General features: G+C 44.1%; 1 protein-coding gene across 1 annotated transcript in view; it reads right to left on the bottom strand.

The window, feature by feature from the left end:
- Positions 1–1,370: 1,370 nt before the first annotated feature.
- Positions 1,371–24,400, bottom strand: part of LOC119455653 (cytochrome P450 3A24-like) — a 33,261-nt gene continuing 10,231 nt past the window's right edge. Inside the window, exons 2-14 of the mRNA XM_037717069.2 lie at positions 20,663–20,759; positions 20,546–20,598; positions 20,320–20,413; positions 19,167–19,283; positions 18,459–18,547; positions 16,243–16,388; positions 15,570–15,685; positions 13,709–13,838; positions 12,500–12,660; positions 5,812–5,903; positions 5,021–5,164; positions 4,363–4,525; positions 1,371–2,029 (exon numbers count right to left, since the gene is read on the bottom strand). Coding sequence (XP_037572997.1) covers positions 1,949–2,029; positions 4,363–4,525; positions 5,021–5,164; positions 5,812–5,903; positions 12,500–12,660; positions 13,709–13,838; positions 15,570–15,685; positions 16,243–16,388; positions 18,459–18,547; positions 19,167–19,283; positions 20,320–20,413; positions 20,546–20,598; positions 20,663–20,759 — 1,483 coding nt within the window. The 3' untranslated portion in view covers positions 1,371–1,948. The remainder of the gene's footprint in view (positions 2,030–4,362; positions 4,526–5,020; positions 5,165–5,811; positions 5,904–12,499; positions 12,661–13,708; positions 13,839–15,569; positions 15,686–16,242; positions 16,389–18,458; positions 18,548–19,166; positions 19,284–20,319; positions 20,414–20,545; positions 20,599–20,662; positions 20,760–24,400) is intronic.

Below are 24,400 nucleotides of genomic sequence, written 5' to 3'. Positions count from 1 at the left end.
AGGTTAGTTTTGCAACAAATGTTTGTAACGTTCGTTGGAACACCTGATCAAGCAGTATAATTGACGGCCAAGCACGCCAGGCAAACCCCGCCTGTTGCAACACCACAATCATCGCCGCACACGCCGAACGAACACGAAGTGGTGTAACACAGGAAATGGCCAAAAGAGTTATTTCGGAAATCCGCGCACGATACCGAAAGTCACAGAAAGCCCGCAGCAGGTTATGGTGCACCCTTGGTAGCGTTGTATGAGTACACACCTTTTAGGCGGATGGCTTGTTATCTGCTTCTGTCTGCTTGTTCATCCTCTCGCGGTCACTGATAAGAGCGAAACAGAATTGCCAGCGTAGAGAATAACAAAAGACTAGAAAAATAGGCAGTAGATTTCTGGGTACAGCGTTCAGGAGCGTCACACACGTGCCCGCCTTCTTACAATCACAGCGCTCGTTATCGACCTTCTATTGACCCAGTAGAGTTGATAGTACAGGTATCGGAAGGTTGATCGGCTCTTGTGTTTTATGTAGGTAGAACAACAGACATTGATCAACTCCTGGTATTTTGCTCGAAAAAAAGATCGTTTCGGCCAACATCCTCATTTTTTGTGGCCAAGATCTGCCATAAGGAAGCGGTCGTTTCGACACGTGCCGTTGGGATATTTAGAAAGTCAACTGCCTTAGCTGATAGCATTCTTCGCACTTGCAACGGTGGTGTACTTCAATTTCAAGAGTTACGAGGAAAGCGACAAGACGACGAGGGTGTGATGTAGGTTTCGCAATACATTTAACTCCGAGTTTTTGTCAGGTCACTGCTGTACTCACTGCTCTGTATCATTTGGGAATAAAACCTCAAAAAGATGAAAACGATCTCGTAATATACTTGCGCCTTTTTTTTGTTTTTGGTTACACTCGTTTCGCAGTAGGACTAAGCTAGGAAAAAGCTAGGGAAACATAAGTCACATGCTGCATAAGCTGAACAATAAAACAACATATCAGCTAGAAACCTTGCGTCTCAAGAAATCTCTAAACTTGGCTGATGCATATCGCGCGACGTGCGCTTTTACCATAGTCTATCACCATTTTATCAGGAAATATCTACATGTCACTATCTGGATAAAAAAAAAAAAAACTTAAAGAAATATTCCAAATGCCATGACGCTACAGCAGCGCACTTAAGCGTGTGGGTAGTGGCAAACAGTGCTCAAATCTTGCGCGGCATTTGCTAAGAACATCCTTGCACATAATGTCGAAATATTTGCAACCACAGACACAGAAAAACGCTGGTACGGTGCTGCGCTGACGTACACGCAACACAGACGCGCTCGTTGCAGTGAAAAATATTGTAGTGGTCATACCATCATGAATCCACGTAGTGGACGTGAGGCCAAATGCATTTATTCCCAATATCTTACAGGCTATTACCAGTTGTTGGAGTTCAATGGTAGCATGACGACCGGCGAACGGAGAAGTCGCCGGGAAAGTGGGAGTTACTCGCTAATAAAGACGTTGTCTTTAAAACCACGTTCGCCCGTCCACTTGGCCATCGATAAAACGAGTCAGGCGCGACGAGAGTGCTGTTGCTATCTCCCGGCAAAAAACCTCGCGCCGTGTTCTCGGGTTTTCTCTATTTACGACCTTTCGGAACACCGAGACGCCAGTATACCAGCCTAGCTAAAATCATTGCGAATACTTCTTTTGTGTTTGGCGCAAATGCATACCGCGGCATAATTATGCTATGATTTGTATACTTTTTCCAGTTGGAGTCATTTAATCTATAAGGAGTTGGTGAAGCGTGATATTTGCTTCTAGCGTTAGAACATAGAGCATGCATCCACAAGAGGTCAGTTGGGTAGGTGCACCCCGCGTAAGCAGAGTGTGACACTTGATATGGCAACAACGCACTGCCTCTCTTCGTTCCCTGACCCATCATGCAAGTGCAGTAAGTGGCGCCGACTAGCTGCTCCTTTCTCTTATGCCTATGACCAGGTCCTTGGCTTGCAAAATACCATATCCTGGTAGGTACTCGAGAGGAACCTGCACAATCAATGCAACACAAATTAGCTGTCGCGGCGATCGCTGTGTTCCGTATCTTTTTCTAGCTCTTAGGCAAGACGCTGTTGAGTATGCGGAGACTCAAGGGAAAGTCAAACTAAAGATCAGCACTTTCTCGTATTGAACAACTCACTCTGCAGCGCCTCAGGTTTCGAAGACATGCGCCACATTAGGGATGTGCACGGGCCGCAATTTCGTCGACTGGGGTGGTCGGGCACGACGCTAGCAGAAGGCGAGCCAGCCCGGTCCAAACTGTCCGACCCACAGCCCGGCCCGACCCAACCGAGCCAAGCTTAGCCCAGTGAACGGCGTCGCAACATGCCTGTCTCCGGCCGTACGATAGTAAAGCACATGGTAATAGAGAATAAAAACGTATTTATGAAGGTGCTATCTATCTTTGCTGATATCTTAGCTTGTTAATAATTGGCTTCGAAGACTTCAAGAGTGCAAAGCTGTTCACAAATTGTTGTGAAGAAGCAAAACGTTCTCCCTGGCCTCAGATAGATGCAGCAAGCTGAGCAATCCACTTGTTGCTCTGTACCCTTTCATGGATGTGGCTTGAGTTTCGATACATCATTACACGCCCCGCGGTGAGCAATGCCTCCAACTGCGCGAAGGAGCCAAGACACGCATGTGGGTACGTGGGTAATCTGAATGTTTATTTTGCGGAAATGGAGGGCTAGCAAGGATTGCGAACTCAAGTCGGGCTTCAATACCGGTTCGGCCCGCTCGATGAAATACGCCTGTCAGCATCTAAAAATATATCGGGCCCCAACCGGGCCTCGATCCGGCCGGCCCAGGCCTGTGGGTACCCCTACTCCAGATTACCGGAGCTTAGGCGAGTTATAGAATACAGTGTTGGCTTTCTTTAGAAGTGTCTTGGTTCCACTTTAGCTAGTTCCCCTTCATCTTCCACCGATGTCTAAGTACAAAGAAATTAGAATGTTGTGTTGTATAGCGTACCACCCGCAACAGCACTGCCTGTTTATCCTAATGATAAGCTTCCGCTTGCGACCTTTAGGCATTGTCCACCCCCCCCCCCCCCCCCCCCCAAGAAAAAAACAAGAAAGATAGAACGACGAAGAACGACTGCGGATAAAAAAGTTATCAGCTTCGGTGAACACTCACGAAAGCCAACTGTTGAACGGTACCAATCACAAGTTCAATTCGACTGTTTTCCGCCTGGACTTCACTCAGTGGACGTCCGTGTTTCATTCTCGAATGAAGTGGTCACTGCTCTTAAGCTACATTTTAGGAATGAAGTGCTTTCACTGACTACTAGAATTAACCTACTGGAGTGGATGAATCTCCTCAGCCGCCTCCTCATGGTAAGAATCGCAGAAAATTTTGGCAGTGCGCGAGTTATTCGAAGGGAGGCGATCGTGCCTCGTAGCGGCTCGCGATGTAGGTATAGTGAAGGATGCAAGACTACCTCCTCGAACGAAATAAGCTACACTGCAGCTTTTGTATTTTGCGAAAGCGTGCTGAATGAAGCAGCCATAAAAAGAGCACTTTGACTGGCTTGTGCCGTTTTCGAGATTAAACCAATTGGCACCAATAGGTTAAGCTTCTGTAGAGCTATCTTGTTAAACAAACGCGAAAATAAGAACTCACATGTAAAGAGCATTTCGACTCGCGAATATAAATATTAACTGCATAGTGTCATTGCCTAGTGTTTGGGCAATTAAAGAATGTCTTCGCTACTTTCCTTTTTACTACGTCATTTGCGTTGTACCTGCGCACTGTATATGACTTATAGCATGTGCATGTAAGACCAGCAAAATTGTTAGTTAAATTTGGGTTGTGCAATAAAGTTGATTTATACCATTTTTTTATTCTGTAGATGCATTAGCATACGTAGTACTATTTTATTGTGTTCTACGTATGTATTAAGATTTTGTTACGTGAAATCTGTAGACCATGTAATTGACTGTAATTCTTGTATATGTTTTACGATTGCACTGCCTAGTTCCTTGGAGGAAGCGCCAAGTGAAAGTGCTGCTTAGCCGCTTTTGCTGCTTGTCCTAGCATTTCTTTTTTATTTCTTGTGTCATCTGTATGACGATAGGGAACGCTGAATAAAATGAAGTGGCATATTACGTGTGAAGCCTGCGAGAAGCTCTAATTGTACGCAATACATTCCGCGACCGGTTACTTTCACGCAGAGAACTTGTATATTCGGTTATTATTTCGAAGTTACGGCAAGTCAACAAAATTGGCGTATTTTTTTTTTTTTTACTTGCGTTGAAATGTGCGTAATCTGCACTCAAGCTGGGATCTACTGGTCCACACTGTAATTCTTTGCGCATTCTTACCTTTGTTTTGGAGCACTTGACAAACTGTACGTTGTGGACGGCGTGGAGAAGGCAAGTCTTGACAAGCTGCAATGCAAACCTCGATCCGACGCAGTTTCGTGGACCGGCACCAAACGGCAGGAAAGTGTAAGGACGGATAGAGCTGATATTTTCCTCGTTGAACCTATAGATTAGTTGTGACAACGAAGAAAGAAATGAATTTTGAATTATAAGAATCGTAAAGCAGAACACCAAGAACATATAATGTTCTCTTGCGCTTTTGCTGTTTTTGGTATGGCTTCCTTCTTCTCGGATTTTAACAACAAAATTGAAAAAGAAGAGCATTTTCAAACACGTTCTATCACATTCTTGCCTGAAAAAAAAAACTGTATAAAAGGTGGGAGTAGTAAGTTTAGTTCTTTAATATATCTATACCGGATGCAATGTGCTAGCTAACTTATCAATCAGTGTCATCATATCAATGGTACTGTCCGCAGAAACGTGAGAACCATACATTTTGGCTGACAGAGATTTCAGCCACAACGACAATGTACATTATTCTGGAAAGAATGTTTTGCCATCAAATGTCATTGGTTATATATATAATGTTATAGTGCATACACTGCAGTATTAAAAATTAAATGGAGCGCAGGAGACCGGAGAAGAATTCAAAGCTTGCCTGTCAGGGTTGAACACCTCCGGCTCTGGGAAGAACTCTGGATCGTTATGAATTGATTGTATCGGTATCATTATGGTGCAGTCCTTGGAAAGCTTGATTCCGGTTTCGCCGAGCACGTAATCCTGATGAAATTCTCTGTCGATCCTGTCAGTAACGTTGAAAGTAACATTTACTAACGTGAGCGTGTGAAGTGTGTAATATCTGTTGAAATCCCGTATACAATATGAACCCTAGTATAATACAATGGGTAAATTTCAGGTCTCAAAAGTATTTAAAAAATATTCGAGCAAGATACGGCTAAACACAGTTAGTATCGGTCAATTCCTTTGATAGGTTTAAAGAGGTTTTGGTCACATAAGAGGGCGAAAGCCTGCTTTCTTCATATAAGGCCGAAACGCATTGAACGGTAAAACCCGAAAGCCATTGATGCAGCCAGCATTTTTTTTTCGGGAGGAGGGGAGGGCGTCTGGGCAGGCGGGCGTCATCGCGCCTTGTTTTATATGCCAGGTATCTTGGCAACGGAAATTTCTGTGAGGAAAGGGGGGGGGGGGGGGCAAGTTCCCGGCGTCTCCCCCTCCGCCCACTGTGTACGTCATTCCAGGATACTATAAGAAAATTTGATGCACGAATGCGTCATGTTGCGTAACAAATAAAACATGTTATTTCGTGTTGTCTTATTTTTTTGCTTCACATGCCTTGCGGCGAATCCGCCGAACAAGCAAGAATATATTATATATTATATCAAACTTCATGCATGCAGAACAATTAAGTCCCTCAGACACAACTGTTACCTTGGGCTGGGCGTCATGATTCGCAATGTTTCCTTCACCACACAGTCCAAGTATGAAAGTTTTGAAATCTCATCGTATGACGGCGAGCTGCCCTGTGTAATGGAAGAGAAACATAGTCGTACGCAGAGAACGAGAAAGTGGGAAGGCTGAGAAAAACAGTAGAGATTGAAGAAAGCAAAGCTGTGTGAAGATATCGGATGCTCGATGACAATTTCAAGTTAAAAAAAAACAGCCCTGTTTTATATTGGCCCCCTCAAACTCTAAACATAAAGGCCAGCTAGGGACACTTGAAAACGTAATAGAGGCTTGAACAGAAAAGCACATCATAGCCTGTTGTGTCGGGAGGCATTCAGAGTATGACAAAGTCGCATTGGGCACCGCAAACTTGGCTCTAAGCAAGTCATGCAGTACACAAGAAAACGAATCGTGCCTAGTCATGCACGCCGTCTTGAAGTTTAGAACTTGCAGTAGCCGAAAACGGCAGACCGGGAAACAGTTTGATTTCTCAAGGATAAGAGAAAAATATGACAGTATGTAGGTGTTTTGTTCACAAAGTAAATTTCATTCTGTGAGTTTATTCAAATTCCTTTCAACTGGAAGTGTTGTCAAGGGATAAGTGTATGACGACATGTGTCACGTGGATCACGGACTGCCATGCATTCATATTTGCCGTATACAGCGCATACTTTATAAAGATGTGGCAATTGTTTCACAAGAAGAACTTTCTTACACACTGTACGAAATCACTTTAAAAATTTCCTGCTGTCGCAGTTCTAGTTTTTCAAGGTAGTGCGCACATTTTAACCAGGCACCTTGCTTCCGAAAAGGAAACCGCCAATGTTATTTTACCGCGCTTATCCTTCATTCGACCCTCTTAAAAATAGTTTGCAACCTCTGGGGCTTATGGTGTCCCACAACAATACTCGTAATTTGCCTTACTTGCGTTTCCTTTCTTGAAAACTCTCTGCTCGCTACTTTCCTGTCGAAAATGCTATGTCACGCTGATAACGCGCAAGCCGTTCGTGACCTTGAAGTACCGGGCTCCAAGCGTTAGAGGAAGGAAGTACATTTAAAATAGACAACGATTATTGGTGGGGACGATATAAGACCCAAAATATGCAAACCTTTCTTAGAGTGTTGACTAAAGTGGCTAAAAGCGTCATCTGCACGTTCGTATGAGCTGTCCATACGATTTAATGGAACAACAACACATTAGATCCACCTTATGTCTCGCTATGAAATTTGGTGGCCGTGAGACTGGATAGTATCTTTATTTCCGGTATTCTTTCCTGTCATCTACATTTTCGTGACATGGCAGCGATTGCAGAACGCGTCCTTAGTGTCGATTGATCACTTACGGCTTGGAGGCCACTTACAATGAAATGCGATCTTCTGAACAAGCTAAATCGGAAAGTAACAAAAAGGAACTTATGCTCGAGCACACTGCCTGTATAGTTTTTTTTTTTCAAGTCCCTTAATTGCTTAGTGAACGACTGAAAATATTCACTGGAAATATGCGTTAGTTACGAGCACTGCCAACCATAAAGAAAAGGCAGTGATAAACGCGGGCCCTTTCCGTAACGAGCCACTGTTGTGAAGCTGCCCTCTAAGCATTGATTCGATATATAGAACATAAAGCTGAAAAGACTTGCACATTCAATTAAGTTAAAAAAATCATAGCCCTTCCGCTCCGTGAAGATGGTTAACCAGCCACGGCGTGAACCAGCAAAGCTGAAACGTGCGGCCCCTGTGTTCATCATTCGGTTAATACCGAGGGTTCATTAAGATATTTATCAATTATGAGGTTACACACACGATCGGTTGCGACGGAGAGAGCGACGTACTCTGACGGTATGCCCGCAGTCCGCCGTTGCGCTTACGTTCGACGTCTCGAGTTTGTTCGGCGGCGTGGTTAGCAGCATTCGTCCGCCAGTGCCGCTTGTGGTTCTTCGAAATTAAATTGCTTCAAAATTAAATCTGTCCGTTACGTAAAACAATGAATGGCTCATATCCCCTTAAGAAATGGCTCATACCCCTGTAAACGCGGCCTCCCCGTTACGACGACAGAAGAGAAGTGAAATTCTACGCTGGATCGATGAGCGGCAACGCAGCCAGCTGTGGAAGAAGACAACGACGACGAACGCGGGAGCAGTGGCACGAGCGCGTGCCGAGCACGAGCTCAACCCGAGGGGCACCAACCAGCCTGCTGCGGAAGAAGATGACGCTCGAGCCAATGCTGATGATGATAGTTTTCTGTGGGCAGGCGATTTCGCCTAGCCATAGACGATTTCGCCTAGGCATATAAAGCTTCGCTCTAAAAATGTGTACATCCCACCCATTGTGGGAATCGATGTCATGCGAAGCATTTTACAGGTACCCATGGCTATCCAGCATTTTTTGGTGTTACCGGTCCCTGTGCATCATCCCACGTGTACTCAGTAATCACTCTTTCCCTCTTTCTATTCCCCCTTTCCCTTACCCCCAGTGTAAGGTATAGCAAACCGGACGCTCGTCTTATTAGGCAGAATATTGAAAATAGGCTCCTCACAATGGGGACCTGACAAAAGCATTCGACGTTATCAATCCCAAAAAACTGCTGTCTAAATTAGAGGACTACGGTATTCGTGGCACTCCTAACAAGTTAATAGAAAGCTATCTGACGAATAGGCAACAGGACGTCTGCATGAATGGATGAAGTTCTGATAAAAAAATCCATTAATACAGTTGTCCCACAGGGGTCAATATTAGGTCCTTTCTTATTCATTGTATTCATAAATGATCTCCAATCGTGCATACTAGAAGAATGTGTCCTACACACAGATGACACAAATGTGTTCATAGCGGCTGAGAATGAGAAAGATTTATACAAAAAAACTAATCAGACTCTGAACGGCTCTCTTACTGGATACACAGAAATGAATTGATTCCCAATCTTACGGAAAGCAATTTTATCATTTTTTTCCGCTAAAAAACACGCCGCTTAGTGAGGACGGCGAGTTGCTCTTTAATGGAGTTGCTCTCCAAAAAGATAGTCATACAAAATTCTTAGGGTTAGTGATAGACGAACATCTGACGTGGAGCAATCATGTACATAAGGTAACTAGGAAGATTTACAAAAAAATACCAATATTTTATAAGCTATGGTATCTATTTCCACTACGAACTCTTCTATTCCTTTACCGTAGTCTTGTTGAATCGTATCTGTCATATTGTATTTCAGTTCATGGACTTTTGTATCCGACAACACTACAGCCAATTCAGGTAGCTCAAAATACAGTTCTACGAATTATCACTTTTGTCCAACGTACTGAGTCCATATCATTTGCTTATCTTCTATTAAATATTTTAACGTTGCGTAGTCACATTCGTTTCCACATTGCAGTTCTTACGTACAAAGTTCTAAAAAAATATTATACAGAGTCCGGCAGTTCAATTTCATCAACGCGTAACGCAGTATACAACGCGATCCTCATTATTAAAGTTGTTAGCAGTTTCACGTACACGCACAAATTATAGAACATTTTCCTTTACAAATACTGCAGCCAGTCTTTGGAATACCTTTCCTGAAGACATAACTTCATCATCATCCATTCAGTATTTTTCAAACTTAATACGCCACTACTTCCTGTACAATTCTTAAATTCACAAAAAGCTAGTTTCCTTTATGTATTCTATAAGGTTTTGCTTTTTTTTAAATGTATACACCCATCTATATGATCTTGTTACACGGATATAAATAACACTATCTGCCATAGTGTTATCTCTTCCACAACTCACGCTGAGTTCTGGGGCGCGATCTTGTACGCGTTCTAAAATGGAACGGAGGCGGTCCGTTCCATCGAGCCGCACACGATTGGTGAATTTGATCGTCACGGTTCAAATTGACCAATCGTGTGTGGCTCATGGCTCAAATTGACCAATACTGTGCGGCTCGATGGAACGATCGCGCCCTGGGTACCCAACTGTATAAATATGATGCACTGCATTCTGTATTGTTATGAAGAATAAACTGATTGATTGATTGTTGACCTCCCTGCCTTTCGCTTCCTTGCTCTCTCTGTCTCTCTCTTGGGGTTACCAGTCACCATTACCAGATGAACCAAAGTGTGTGTCAATTGCGTAGTTGCGTATGGGCAGCGAGGGTGTGTGTGTGGCGACAGCTGGACAACGACAATCACGTCGAAGACGATCATCATCATCATCATCATCATCATCATCATCATCATCATCATCATCATCATCATCATCATCATCATCATCATCATCATCATCATCATCATCATCATCAGCCTATATTTTATGTCCACTGCAGGACGAAGGCCTCTCCCTGCGATCTGCAATTACTCCTGTCTTGCGCTAGTGTATTCCAACTTGCGCCTGCAAAAGACGATCATATGGCAGCAAAAGCAAATCTAGGCCGGCCGTTCGACGCGAGCTGGCGTGTCTACTCTGGCGAAGAAATGTTGAAACATGATTAACTTGGGCGATCATGAAGTTGGTACAACGTCGCAGTTTCTACGAAGCGTATACTATACTACGAAGAAAGTGCGCTGGCGAAAGCGGGACAGTCCCGGCGATAGTGCAGCTTAACACGGCGCCTCAAAGCGCGAGCTGTCACAACGAAAGAAGTCGAAAAAAGCGGCACGTGGCGCATGCGCCAAGTGTTTCAAAGAGCTAGTTGCCTTTGAAACGGGAGAAGTATGCGCGCGATCGTGGCATTGGCTGGCATGTTTAAATCTCTCGTATTTTGACAATATCACTGTATTCTGAGCTAACGCAGGCAATAAAGAAAAAAAAAAGAACACCGCATATCCACGGGGTGAATGATGATGAGTGAGCGAAGCTCCGGAGGGAATCATCGGTAAACCGTGAATCTTCCGTGTAATTCGCCCAGTCTCTAAATCGAACGATTGACTTCCACCAATGACACGCGCCATATGTGACGTCATTCCTATTTTATAACAGCGCCCTTCATTATAATTGCACCATCTCCCGCTTAAGGGGACGCTAGCACAAACGCGTTAGAAACGTGCAGTACTCTCTAGTAAGGGGGAGAGGCCACAGCGTCTTACGCAGCCGTTTACACATGCCGGAACGTGCACCGCGTTTGCCGACGCCATCACATGACTGCTGAGAGAGTATAACCCCCGTATTCATAAACGCTCCTTGACTTGAGCTTGACTTGCCACCGCCTTCAACGCGTTTCGAACGCGCTGCCCAAGGCGGTGGCAAGTCAAGTTCAAGTCGAGGAGCGTTTATGAATACGGGGGTAAGGCGGAAAAGTTCGTGGCATAGCTGTTAAAGTATACCGGGCTGCTGTGCTTCACGGCCGAGGTTCAATTCCAGCATCGATCACATATTATTTTCTTTTTATTAAAGCAAGGCAATACAGATACCTACCTACCTACTGCAAAGTGCCATTAATGAGGCAAAGAATGCTTCGCATTGAAAAAAGCATATTAGCACTTTCGTCTGCTGCACGTTACGTCACCTTTATCATTTATCGTGAGTTACCAATATTGTCACGAAGATAATTAATCGGGGCTCGCCGAAAAAGAACAGCCTTCTTTAACGATGGCCGACACTCAAGAGAACGCGCGCACACCTGCGCCCTTCGTCGTCTTCTCTCTGGCAATCTTGTGCCTGTAGTGGGCAGCTGACTTCTGACGATCGGTGCCTGTAGTGGGCAGCTTACTTCGCGTCATTACTCCCCAAGTGAAAAGCGACCGTGCCGGTCGCCGGTCGGAGAGGGTAAAGGGCGACAGAGGGCGTGGGAGAGAGTGGATCAGAGGGGCACTTCTTCGCGGGCGTAGTACGGCTTCATTCGTACTACGTGGACAATCTCGGTTCGTGCCCGCCGTCGGCTAGAGCTCATATTAGTACTCTGAGGGACGACCTCGTAGTTCACGTCGCTGAGTCGCCTGACGATCTTATACGGGCCAAAGTATTTGCGCAGTAATTTTTCCGACAGCCCCTGGTGACGGACGGGTGTCCACACCCAAACGTAGTCGCCGGGTTCGTACTGAATGCTCCTTCGGTCACTTGTAACGGCGGGCGTCGACACTCTGCTGGTTGCGGATGTGGTTGCGAGGAAGCTGTCGAGCTTCTTCGGCTTTCTGGAAGATGTCCTGGCGTGTTAGTCTCATTAATGGTTCGGCGATCCTTAAAAATCCTTCGACAAAACGACGGTAGTAAGCGCAGAGACCTAGGAATCGCTGAACTGCCTTCTTGTCTGTTGGACGCGGGAATTCAGCGACGGCAGCTAGCTTCTCGGGGTCTGGCCGAACACCGCGGGGGCTGACTACGTGTCCGAGAAACTCTAGCTCCTGACAGCCAAAATGACAATATAATGGGGAAACACCCTTAGTCTTAGATACTATATAACCTAAACTTGATGATTGTTTCTACAACATGCTCATTTGCGCAAGAACAAAGATATGTCCTCGAATGTGTCCCTACATAACCTGTGAAGGACTTTAGAAGTCCATGAAGGCAAAATCGTTCTAGATAGCTAAGTATATTAGGCGATATAAATTGTCCTATTACGTAGCAGACACCACCAACACATGTGTACTCGTATGGCAGAAGACTAAACAAGCCACCAGTTCAGAGTTTCCATTCAAAGTTGCTGTAAAGAAATAAGGAGCTTTAGAATTTTAGGATGGAAGCACGGAGAGGGACAACTCACGTGTTTCCGAAAACAATCGTCGACTTCGGCTTGTAATTTTTCCTGTACGTGCGGATTGATTGCCAGCAGGTAAGAAGCGAACGACGATGTGGTTGAGGCTGTGTCCTGACCAGCCAGGAAGAATAAGACGCACTGCGCCAACGCCTCTTCTTCAGTCAGGTCTTGAACGAAATGCAGCGAGGATCATCATCATCATCATCATCATCATCATCATCATCCATCATCATCACCACCACCACCACCACCACCACCACCACCACCAGCCTATTTTTATGTCCACTGCAGGACGAATGTCTCTCCCAGCGAACTCTAATTACCCCTGTCTTGCGCTAGCTGATTCCAACTTGCGCCTGCAAATTCCCTAATTTCATCACCCCACCTAATTTCCTGCCGTCCTCGATTGCGCTTCCCTACCTTTGGCACCCATCATGTAACTCTAATGGTCCTCCGGTTCTCTACCGTACGCATTATACATGGCTTGCACAGCTCCATTTTTTCTTCTGTTAATGTCATCTAGAATATCGGCCATCCCCGTTTGCTCCTTGATCCACACCGCTCTCTTCCTGTCTCTTAATGTTACGCCTAATTTCGCTCCCGTGCATCTAGCGCTGTTCTAGCTGTGCGTTTATAGAATAGCTTGTATAATCAATCATGTTTGTTTAACGTTCCCAGGAACAATCCTAAGGTATGAGTGCTGGCGCACGGTAAAAAAAAAATTAAAATACAAATACACGAAAAAAGAAGCATGAAATAGAAAACGACAATTACTGAAAAGGAACAGTTTGCAATAATAATAATAATAATAATAATAATAATAATAATAATAATAATAATAATAATAATAATAATAATAATAATAATAATAACTAATGCTGAGTCTTCCAAACTGTACATAAGTCACAGGAAGATGTAGGCTTGATCGACAGTGGTCTAACAAGGAATGTTGTTGCTGCCAACGTTTCAACAAGGGCACTTGCCTTTGCCATAGCAGCAACTGAATTCCTGAACAGCATTTACATTCGCGTTGGGGAGAGTGGGCGGCGAGTACATAAATGTCCATTAAGGAAAGCAGACGCTGCCCTGACGAAGGCAAGCGTCGAAACGTTGGCTCCAGCGGTATTCCTTGTTTGACTACTGTTGATCAATGCTGAGGCTGACATTTTCGATAACGTTCGATATCCAGGGACATACAAAACAAACTAGACTCACTTTTAACATCCTGAGGCTTCTGTGCGGAACCTTCGAACTCGGAGCCCGAAATATCTTTATCCTCAGACGCAGCATTTTGTTTTGCGACTTCTTTGGCGTTCATCATCATTTGCAGGAAGTCTTCATGCCGCTGGTATTTGGGAATTAGACAAAAAAGGAAATCACATAAACGTGAGGACATCTGCGCTTTATGACACTATATACCTCGAGGTCACTCCACACCACGGTATGTCCCTGTATGTGCCACAATTATAACCCCCGTATTCAGAAATTCGCCCTAAGTTGAAGCCCATGCTTGACTTGATCTAGATAACGCCCTGGCGTGAACGTGCCTAAGGCCTAAGACACTCATTGCGTTTTCTTCGGCACGTTCACGTCTGGCGTTACTTTGATCAAAGCAAGCATCGGCTCCAAGTTCAGGCCCATTTCTGAATACGGGGATAAGTGTTTAGCGTGTGCAGGTCCCAGTCCCACTCAGCACAGTGTTCCAGTTTGGAACGACGCCCAGAAGCAATCTTGTTAGAACGGTCACTGGAGATCATTTCATACCTTAATTATTTATTTGCTCACGGAAATTGTAATTCACACTCTCTAGGCCACGTTTCGCGGGTATTACGCTCGTTTAAGCTCACGTTATTCACACACGTGGGCTGAAAAACGTCAATTTGCATTTTCGTCGCTTCCAATGAAATACAAGCCAAGCCCAAAAGATGTGCAGTTAGTTTATAAACAGCATCTGCTACCAGAGCCATTTTGTGCATTCGGCTTAGCGGCACGGCTTGATTACGTTGGCTTACCTAGATAACGAGGACGAGGAGGCGTCCGCACGGAAAGCATTTAAGACATGTCTCTGCTTGAACGAAATCACTCGTGTGTGCACATAGGGGCAGGCGCCGGAGGTGGAGATTATCTATCTATCTATCTATCTATCTATCTATCTATCTATCTATCTATCTATCTATCTATCTATCTATCTATCTATCTATCTATCTATCTATCTATCTATCTATCTATCTATCTATCTAATGATAGATAGATAGATCGCAAGTATCTATCTATCATAGATAGATAGATCGCAATCTATTCTATAGATAGATAGATCGCAATCTATCTATAATAGATAGATAGATCGCAATCTATCTAATAGATAGATAGATAGATCGCAATCTATCTAGATAGATAGATAGATCGCAATCTATCTAATAGATAGATAGATAGATCGCAATCTATCTAATAGATAGATAGATAGATCGCAATCTATCTAATAGATAGATAGATAGATCGCAATCTATCTAATAGATAGATAGATCGCAATCTATCTCATAGATAGATAGATCGCAATCTATCTCATAGATAGATAGATCGCAATCTATCTCATAGATAGATAGATCGCAATCTATCTCATAGATAGATAGATCGCAATCTATCTCATAGATAGATAGATAGATCGCATCTATCTTCTAATAGATAGATAGATAGCAATCTAATAGATAGATAGATCGCAATCTATCTAATAGATAGATAGATAGATAGATAGATAGATAGATAGATAGATAGATAGATAGATAGATAGATAGATAGTGCACCGCTTTGGTCGGGTCGTGTACCCCTAACGTTTGCTCTCTCAGCACTTGCCGTCGATGACATACGGTCTGAGCGGAGCGTATGACCCCGCGGAAATTGCTTCTCTTTTGGAGTTCCTCCCAGATTCTGCAACTGCTCCGGCGTGTAAAACTCTACGGCGAGAAAGCACATCACGTCGTTATACGCGAGTAACTCCTCCGTCGTCTCAACTATTTCCTCATGGTAATAATGCCTCCTGGCTCCTGGTAATACTGCTGTAATAAAAAGGACTACTCACAATTTTGCTTGCTTCACGCTTCTTGATGATATCTACTGTTGCATTCTTGTAGAATTCGAATGCTTTTACGTTGAAGACACGCTTGCGGAACGTATCGCCGAGTTTCTGAAGGAATGCTGCGAAGACCAACACGGATATATATATGTATACATATATATAGTCAAGACAAACAGAACTCTCAGCTTTCAACTCATGAAGCAACTTAACCAGCGATAGACCAAAATATTATTTCTGATACGCAAAGTCGGTTACCTCAAAGCAATGATTTAAGCACTGGAAGCTTAACGCGAAGCCCGTATTAGTGTGTTTGTACACTCGAGCGAAGCTTAAACTGTGGATAGTATATAAAGCTAAACGAATAATTAATTATTTTGTTATTTATGATTTCTTATACTAAATAACTTATAACTCAATTAACATTTCAGTGTTTTTGGTGGTAGTGTAGTACCCATGGCTATAAATAAAAGTGGGCAGCTTTTGTTCTGGCGGAATGCTATTCTGACTTTGTGGGTTTGAACTGGCCAGCAAAAAAGAAATGCGGACATATTACGTTTAACAAATCAACGGCCAACTTCACCATGCATGAAAACATTGATGGCTTGGCAATATCTGGAGAAACGCGGTATAGCATCGTATGCAATATATAACAAATTGTATCCCTTGTATCCCTCACCACTTAGCATAACAGACGGTGTTACTTCCGCAAAGAATGCGTTTCGTGCGCTCCTGATGAATGATTCCTCTTCTGGAGAATTAGGAGATAGCTTAGCACCGAAGGAGCAGCTTGCGACGGCGTCCAGGGCAAAGTGGCCATAGAACCTTTGGAGAGAAGTACATATAAGGCTAAAGCTGGTGGACAGTTTACAAGCACAATAAAAAGCTATCAGTTTATTTATTTATTTATCTATGTTATTCTTTGTTTATTTATTCCATATCTCACACGTTTAGAAAAAGAATATCCAACCCGCCTAACCATCTATTTTTATAAGGGCTAACTGACGCAAACACACTAAATGACATATTACACATTAAATTTTCTTTATGCATTGCTGCATATCAGTACGGTATGAAAAAAACAAAAACAAACGAAGAACGACCAATAACATTTTAGTGCACTTGTGTGAAAAAGAATGACACGAGCTTCCGAACCAACTACAATTTTCCAATAAGGACAAATTCATAATTATATTTTCTCAATTTTCAAAATGGCGTCATGTGCGCGTTTTCAGTAAACATATTAAACTGAAATGGTACATAAAATTCTTGTATTCTTTACCAGTCATAGTGAAATACGTAAACAACTATCGGCAGAGCTAAACAGGACAAGAACAAGCAATGAGCATGCACACATGCACAACTGAGAGATACAGAGAGACAGTTAAATAAAAACCTCGCAGTTTTACCCAAAGGCGAAGCATCGATTGCGATAGCAAATTATTAGACAGCTATACGAAGTAAGAATAGTAGTATTATCGGCCGTATAAACTTGTAAACATTCGCTTACTAACAAAATTAACAATCATGGTCACACGCGTGCACAAGCAAACATGAACACATTTCACTCGATGACTGCAGACACTCGCTGTCAAAACGCTGGCGTGAGGAAGCGCGGCGGCAGCAGCGAGTGAACTGACCTTGGTGCTGCCTCTCGCTGCAACGCGAACTAAGCGGCGAGAGCACAGCGCACAGGAAGCTATCAGCACTCGGCGCACTCTGTCCATATCACAGATCGCTTTCAAGATAGGGCCCGCGCGGCCGCCGCCGGAGGAGTAGAACGCCAAACGTACCCCCCGCCCCCTCTAGGTCCTCGCGCGCGATAGCCCGCCTTCCTCGCACGCGCGAGATCGAGCCACCACCGTCGGCTAACCCTCACAGGCTCACTTGCACACACAGCATACGGCGCGCGGCCACGACGTTATCGCCCCTGGACTTTACTCGGAACATCACAGCGACGCCAACGGCGGAAATGTGGCTGGAGTGTTTATATAATTGCTATCGCAATAAAAAAAGAAAATGCGTCGAGCACCAAATGAGTGGAGCTTAACCGAGCGGAATGCAAAAGGACACAACTTCGTTGAGCAGTTGCTGAAGCGTGTGCTTAATTTAGATTGCAAGTAGGCTTCTGTATGTTTGCAGGATATGCTACGCAAACTGACGCAGGACCCCACGTTTAAAAAAAATAATATTTCACGATATGCTGTACCGAAAGAAGCAGTATTGAGTGCTTTCAGTTCGCTCTTGTATGACAATGCCTTTAGCTGAAAGCCAGCTGAACCATATATTTTCGAAGACTTTTGATGCTACAAATGCTCGTAAGAGCACCTGTCAGCCACTCACGATCTCGAGAGAGAGAGAGACAGAGAGAGGCTCTTTATTGGAAAAGCAGAGATTTTTGCCGGCGCGTATACAACCGCTGGCATGCTACTCAGTATAGGGATGGGGAATAGGATTATAAGATTAAAATATTAGTGAAGGCAGGCGGTCTATAGCAGAGTGTACTTACGAATGAAAACGTTTGTGAACTTGGGCCGAGAGTCCATATTCACAAAAAGATCTTACGCTACAAATGTTCGTAAGAGAAAATTTCAACCAATCCTGGTATCATATCATTACCAAAGGTAGCCGGTCAATGGCAAAGAGAACCTACGAAATGACCGCTTTGTGAATTCGGCCCAACGTGTTAAGTGTCGCCTGTGTGCAAAGCCTGATAACTGTACTGCATTATTATTCTAATTATACTAATATACCAGTATGCCACTCATGACAGATTTTTTGAGAATGAGCCGAGCCTCCTTCCAGGAATGTTCATTCTAATAACCACCATTCAAGTAGACATCTGATGTAGTGTGTAGAAACTCTAGATTTTCCGGTTGAATGATAGCGTCTCACCCTTTCATGTCGACGTCTTCTGACGCAGCCGCGGCCTTTTTCAGACGCTCCGATGCGACTGTAGCACAGCTACTGATGATATCTTGCATCTGAGAACCGAAGAAATCACGGAGATAGAAATTAGTAATTATTAGCAGTGATGCTCCTGAAATGGCTTTTTCTGCTTCTAATCATCAAAACCTACAAGCCTATCTCAAGTTCACTGCAGTACAGAAGCTTCTCACAAAGATCGATTTTGTTTGTGTCCTGCCTCAATTGAAACCTGTTTATGCGTGCAAATTTTGCAATCTCATCACTCCCTCTATCTGCCATCCTGTACTTCATTTCCTTTTTTATGGTGCCTTTCTATGACACTGGTAGACAACAGATTATTTTATCTACCCATTATATGACTTGCTCAACTGTTCTTATCGTCCCTCTCAATGTGAATTAGAATATGACCTTCTCTTGTCTTATCCGCAATCTAAATTGTCGTCGCCTAACTACACGCCAATCATCTTCCTTTCCATCGCTTCTTGCTGGCTCCTTAGCTTCTTCTGCAGTTTGGGTACATAGAAGGGAGGGTGGAGGTGGGGGGACGGGTCACATATGCTATGATGCTTCTATAGCTGCATTCATCGGTACCATCGAATTCCGCATTTTCTGGGGGTCTGCTGCGCTGCAGAAACAAATTTGCCGCAGCTGTGATCCCGGTGAGAAATAACTTACTTTTCGCAGTTTTCCTGATGTAAAAGCAGGTGACGTTGCTGAACGAAGCTTTCTCCACTGGTCATATTCAACATTCACCAATAGATTAGCCAAGACTGGGTCATCGAACTGAGCAAACTGTATTGAAAAGAAAATAGAGCAATCAATATGTGTGCATCCTGCACTCCCGTAAGCACTTCATGAAGTGAACGCGCGAATGTAAATGAATTGGTTGATAGAATAGCGGCGATTGTAAACGCTCATAATTTCTCTAATACAATTAGAAGGCGTCAAATTAAAGCACAACTTCCCTGGTCTGGAAGTAAGATGGGCCAATAAAAGTGGACCAAATTATTCACGTGCACCATATGACATATTACTTCACGTAAGAGACCACGCGGTCAAACAAAGCAGACCTGCCAATGGGTCCTACAATCCATGCTCCTCTATCCTTGCTAGCTTGGTTCTTGAGCGTTATTTTCTCAAGGAATCCTAAAAAAAAATTTCTTAGGACAGGTATAATCATGATTAGCGTATTTCTTACATGTTTCGCCCTCACAAACGGTGACCATTCTTTCGACGGTTTCTGTTAATAGAACACGAATTAATAACTTTTATCCAACGTCTTTCCCTTATAGGCTGTTCTACAACGCCATATGAGTAGACCACAACGCACCATGAAATTGTCTTTCAAACCCTGTCATGCGAGCCCTGCTCATAAAACCTTTTTGTAACCCTGGGAGGGTGTAGTTTTGCTTCTTTCTTCACGATGTTAATTTTCCTCCAACTTACAGCAGAAAAACTCTAAACAAAACGTATTCGCAGAAATTGAAACGCGAAGAAACAGAAAATATCTGTCAGGGTAATTTATCCTTCAAGAAAAAGAAATGGTTATAATACGGTATCAGCACATTGTAAAACATTTGCTGATATTTTTCTCATTGAAAAGGAAGGAAAAGAAAACGTCAGAAAATGTGTGCTCAAAGAAGTGCCACGTCGGCCTCATCCTCAGTCAGCTCTGTGCCAATTTATCAAGAGAGAAAACATTTCTTTTTCTCGGTTGACTGGACGTTGTTTTTACGTCAGTGAAAAGTTTTCGCGACGTAAATACATACACAGGCTTATGTTGCCAGGAAACTTCGTTCACTCAGAAAAGAAACGCTAACGCATTCACCTTCCTCTGAGTCAGCCCAGCATCCTTAACCAGAATCAACTTGAGGAGGTCAGGTTCAGCGACGTAGAGTACCGGCTTCCCATCTTCGAAGGACCTGTACCACAAACACAACACCACACCAAAACACCACAAACGTCTCCAATAAAAAGTGTACGGCCTACTCATTCATCAATCAGATTGTTCTCGCCTATCAGGCGAGACGGAAAAGGTGTGGAGGCACGGTTACCCGAATAGGCGCCCATACTTGTTGCAGAGTTCTTGGTCAACATCCTGAATCGGCTGCAGAAAATAATTAAGATATCGAATTAAGCGAGTGCCAATGGGGGTCCCCACGTTTTCTCACCTTGAACAGTTGCTTCATCTGATGACCAAAGAAGAGGGAAAACTTCTCGTGTGGAACATTCTGGTCTCTCCAATAGTTGCGGTGGCGGGCTGCTCGGCTGCACGAAAGGTATGACGACGCTGGCTTTTGTTTGCATGTGCTATGCCTGCCTGGTGAACTTCTCGAAATGTTTGTTCCAAATCTCATAAAGAAGGAAGAATGCGTGATGAAAGTGAGAAAGAGAGAGTTCTTTAGTGAAGACTGGTAAGTTTGCTTGGCCACAGGCCAGGCAATGTCCTCCAGATGTAGGGGGAAGTATGTAACGACGCACTCTACAAGAACACCTACCACCAACGGAAGCACACCTCCACACCCGAAATTAATTTTCAAGGTCTCATTTGGACTCACACACTCAAAAAAGGCTAAAAACTTCGTCGTCCACAACAAAAAATAAGCATTTCCCTGTGAGTCGAGAATGTCTCCGAGCTTGAGGCTCAGGGCGCAGCAACTACCACAAATGTACTTTGTCCACAGTGTTTTCTAAAAGAATTAGTGGCCGAAACAGTGTCCATTATTGACTACGAGTTGTCCGAGACTGCATTGACTACATTGTCCGAGAAAGATAGTTTCAACCTCGTTTTCTCGTCGCACTTCTGGAAACATTTAAACATTATTTAATGTTTTGTTTTTTATGTTGTTTCCTTCCCTGCCCCAGCCCCCGCCTTTCCGCTTGAGTACTGAGACGAAGTAGATTTAAGGATAAGTGAATAATAATAGCTAAAAAAAAACAAGATGGCCTGATACACGACAATCGATATGTTACACGTTACGCACACTAGAAAGTTTGACAGTCGGCCCGAACTGCTTTAAAAGCGTAGTGTGCCTTTACAAGAAACGGGAATCATTGAAAAGCTATACGATGTGGGAACTGATGCGTTCCCATTTTTAATTTTTTTATCTTCTCTTGTTTTCTTATCTTTCTTGTCCTTGCCCCCTCCCACTGTGCAAAGTAGCCAACCGGCCGCTTAATCTGGTTAATCTCTCTGCCTTTAAGCTCTTGTTTTCCGCCCTTGACAGTTGTATCATAATGAAATGATGAAAGGAATATCGGACACCAGACTGAGTACCATTAATCGTATTCACAAAGCTTTTCGTTCGGAAGTGCTCTTAGCCATTGGTCGTCCACCTTTGCTATGATGTCCAACATCAGGATTCGCTGGAGTTTGCTCTTACGAAGAATTCTGTTGGATACGAGTTTTATGTGAATACGGGCCCATGTCATTGGCCTCCTATTCATTCCATGGTGGTGTCGAAGAGAGAAATAGAGAGAGAGTGTGTGAATGGTAAGTAACAATGAAGGGTAATAATCGAACAGCACAATAAGTGAAGCACTTACTGCCCGATATGAACTTGCTGTCCTACGCGGAATTTTATGACACTGCCATGGCTGAAAATGTATGGCAGTATGGAATGCCTCACGTATCCTACCCTTACGGACGATTCCAAACGGCCCCCTGTTATGAAAATTGTCTATCACGACTCGCCGAAACCATTGTGTAATGGAATTCCGGCGATAAAGAATTGTAGTGCCATAGTAGACCGTTGTTACTTATCAAGCCAGCCGTTGTTTCCAGGTGAACTGAAAGCTTCTACTAATATTTTTTCCAGTGGTGTACCAACTTTTAAGGGGACCATAATAATCAGTGGCTCTATATGTGTCCATACTTCCCATATTTTACGTAAGCTAAAGAAGAAGAAAGACAAAATTAAATTAAATTCTGGGGCTTTACGTGCCAAAACCACGATATGATTATGAGGCACGCCACAGTGGGGGACTCCGGATTAATTTCGCCCATCTGGGGTTCTTTGACGTGCACCAAATGCTGGGTACATGGGCGGTTTTGCATTTCGGCCCCATCGAAAAGAAGAAAGACAGATCAATAGTGGTGATGTTCCGATTGGCGTTGACCCGAACTTTCTAACTTGCCAAAAAGATTTCCTAGATAAGCAAACTTCAGAGCAGGGTGTCGAACCGATAAAAAAAAAAAACTGGTTCGGTTCGGGTTCGCGTTTAGCTCGCTGCGATTGCGTCCCGTTCAGTTCTGGTTGGCATAAATAAAAATTTGTAATTGTTCGCGAACCGGTTCGCTACACTGAACCGGTTCACGAACAGGCACAACACAGTAAACTTTATCCTACCCCATGTCGAAATGCTGCAGAGTGCTGTCGACTTGCGCATGGCTCATGCGCCAGGTTTGTTAGGAGGTGGAAGGAATGATCTTTCTGGCACATTAGAGAATGAAATAAATGTTTCTTACATAAATATCAATTAAGTTTAATGTCATACAGATAAAACAGCCATACACATAAAAACGGTCACATTAGGCAGTGTCGTCGCAAGAGAACGTGGCACGTCGTGCGGTGCCTCGACGCGTCCTTACTCTTTCCCGCGCATCCGTACTGAGTATGGACAAAACAGTAAACATTTAAAGAAGTATTCGAATACGAAAATTTTCGAACTTAAACACGAATACGAGTATTTGAGAAAAACGACCACCTAATATCGAATAGAATATCGAGTATTTACGATTTCTAAAGGAAAAGTGAAATGCAATATTTCGCAGTTCGGCAAAAAATGCTCGTTTACATTATTCGAGACATGTAAACCGGGATACAGTACGATCACATCTGGTGTACGTTCACATGGAAAGTAATAATAATGTCCGATGGTTACGATACTCCCTAATGCGAAATTTGAGCGCAGCTGTGAACGTGTTTTCATTTCACGACATACCCGCCGTGGTTGCTCTGTGGCTATGGTGTTAGGCTGCTGAGCACGAGGTCGCGGGATCGAATCCCGGCCATGGCGGCCGCAATTCGATGGGGGAGAAATGCGCAAACACCCGTGTACTTAGATTTAGGTGCACGTTAGAGAACCCCAGGTGGTCCAAATTTCCGGAGTCTCCCACTACGGCGTGCCTCATAATCAGATTGTGGTTTTGGCACGTAAAACCCCATAATTTAATTTTTAATTTCACGACTTATTGAGACAAGAAATTTGAGACCGAAGCATGGCATCAAATATGTATTCTTTAGGTGAGGACACTCGCCAGACGCGATCGAACAGGTAAAGTAGCAACGGCGTGCGTCCATATCGGCCCGGTGACGGCAGCGGATACCTATCGGTGGGACGGCGCAACATCAACACAGCAAAAGTTTTATCTACCGTTGCTAAACCGGAGCTTCTTGGGAAATCCGAAATGACAGAGTGACGCGCGAAAGTAGGTCACCGCGGTGAGGGGAGAGCGCGGGGAAGAAGGCATCGCCTCGACGGAGCAGATACGGCGACGCGACGCCGCGTGCCGACGCTGTTATCTGGTCGCTTGTGTTATCCGCCCATTCGTTGTGCGCGCAAGCTCTCGCCTGCGTTTTAACAGAAGTGGTATCCGATACCGCCACCAGGCCGATGGACGCGCGCCGTTGCTACTTTATCTTGTCGATCGTGGCTCGCAAACAAGCCGAGAAATGTCCCCACCTAAAGAGTAAATATCTCACATCGTGGACCGAAATCACCGCACCGACTGGCAATGCGCCAGTGCCGTCAGCGCTTTTGCAGAGGAATGGACAGTATGGTAACGCTGGCATGATGTGCGGCATCGGAGCCAGCTGTGGAAGACGACGACTAGGAACGCGCGAGCAGTGGACCGAGCGCAATCGCGCGATTACGCCGAGGGACGGCAACGCTCAAACCAGGAACGG

Source organism: Dermacentor silvarum, chromosome 6 (assembly GCF_013339745.2).
Source record: "Dermacentor silvarum isolate Dsil-2018 chromosome 6, BIME_Dsil_1.4, whole genome shotgun sequence".
Taxonomy (NCBI): Eukaryota; Metazoa; Arthropoda; class Arachnida; order Ixodida; family Ixodidae; genus Dermacentor; species Dermacentor silvarum.
This window is presented reverse-complemented; position numbering and strand designations above follow the sequence as displayed.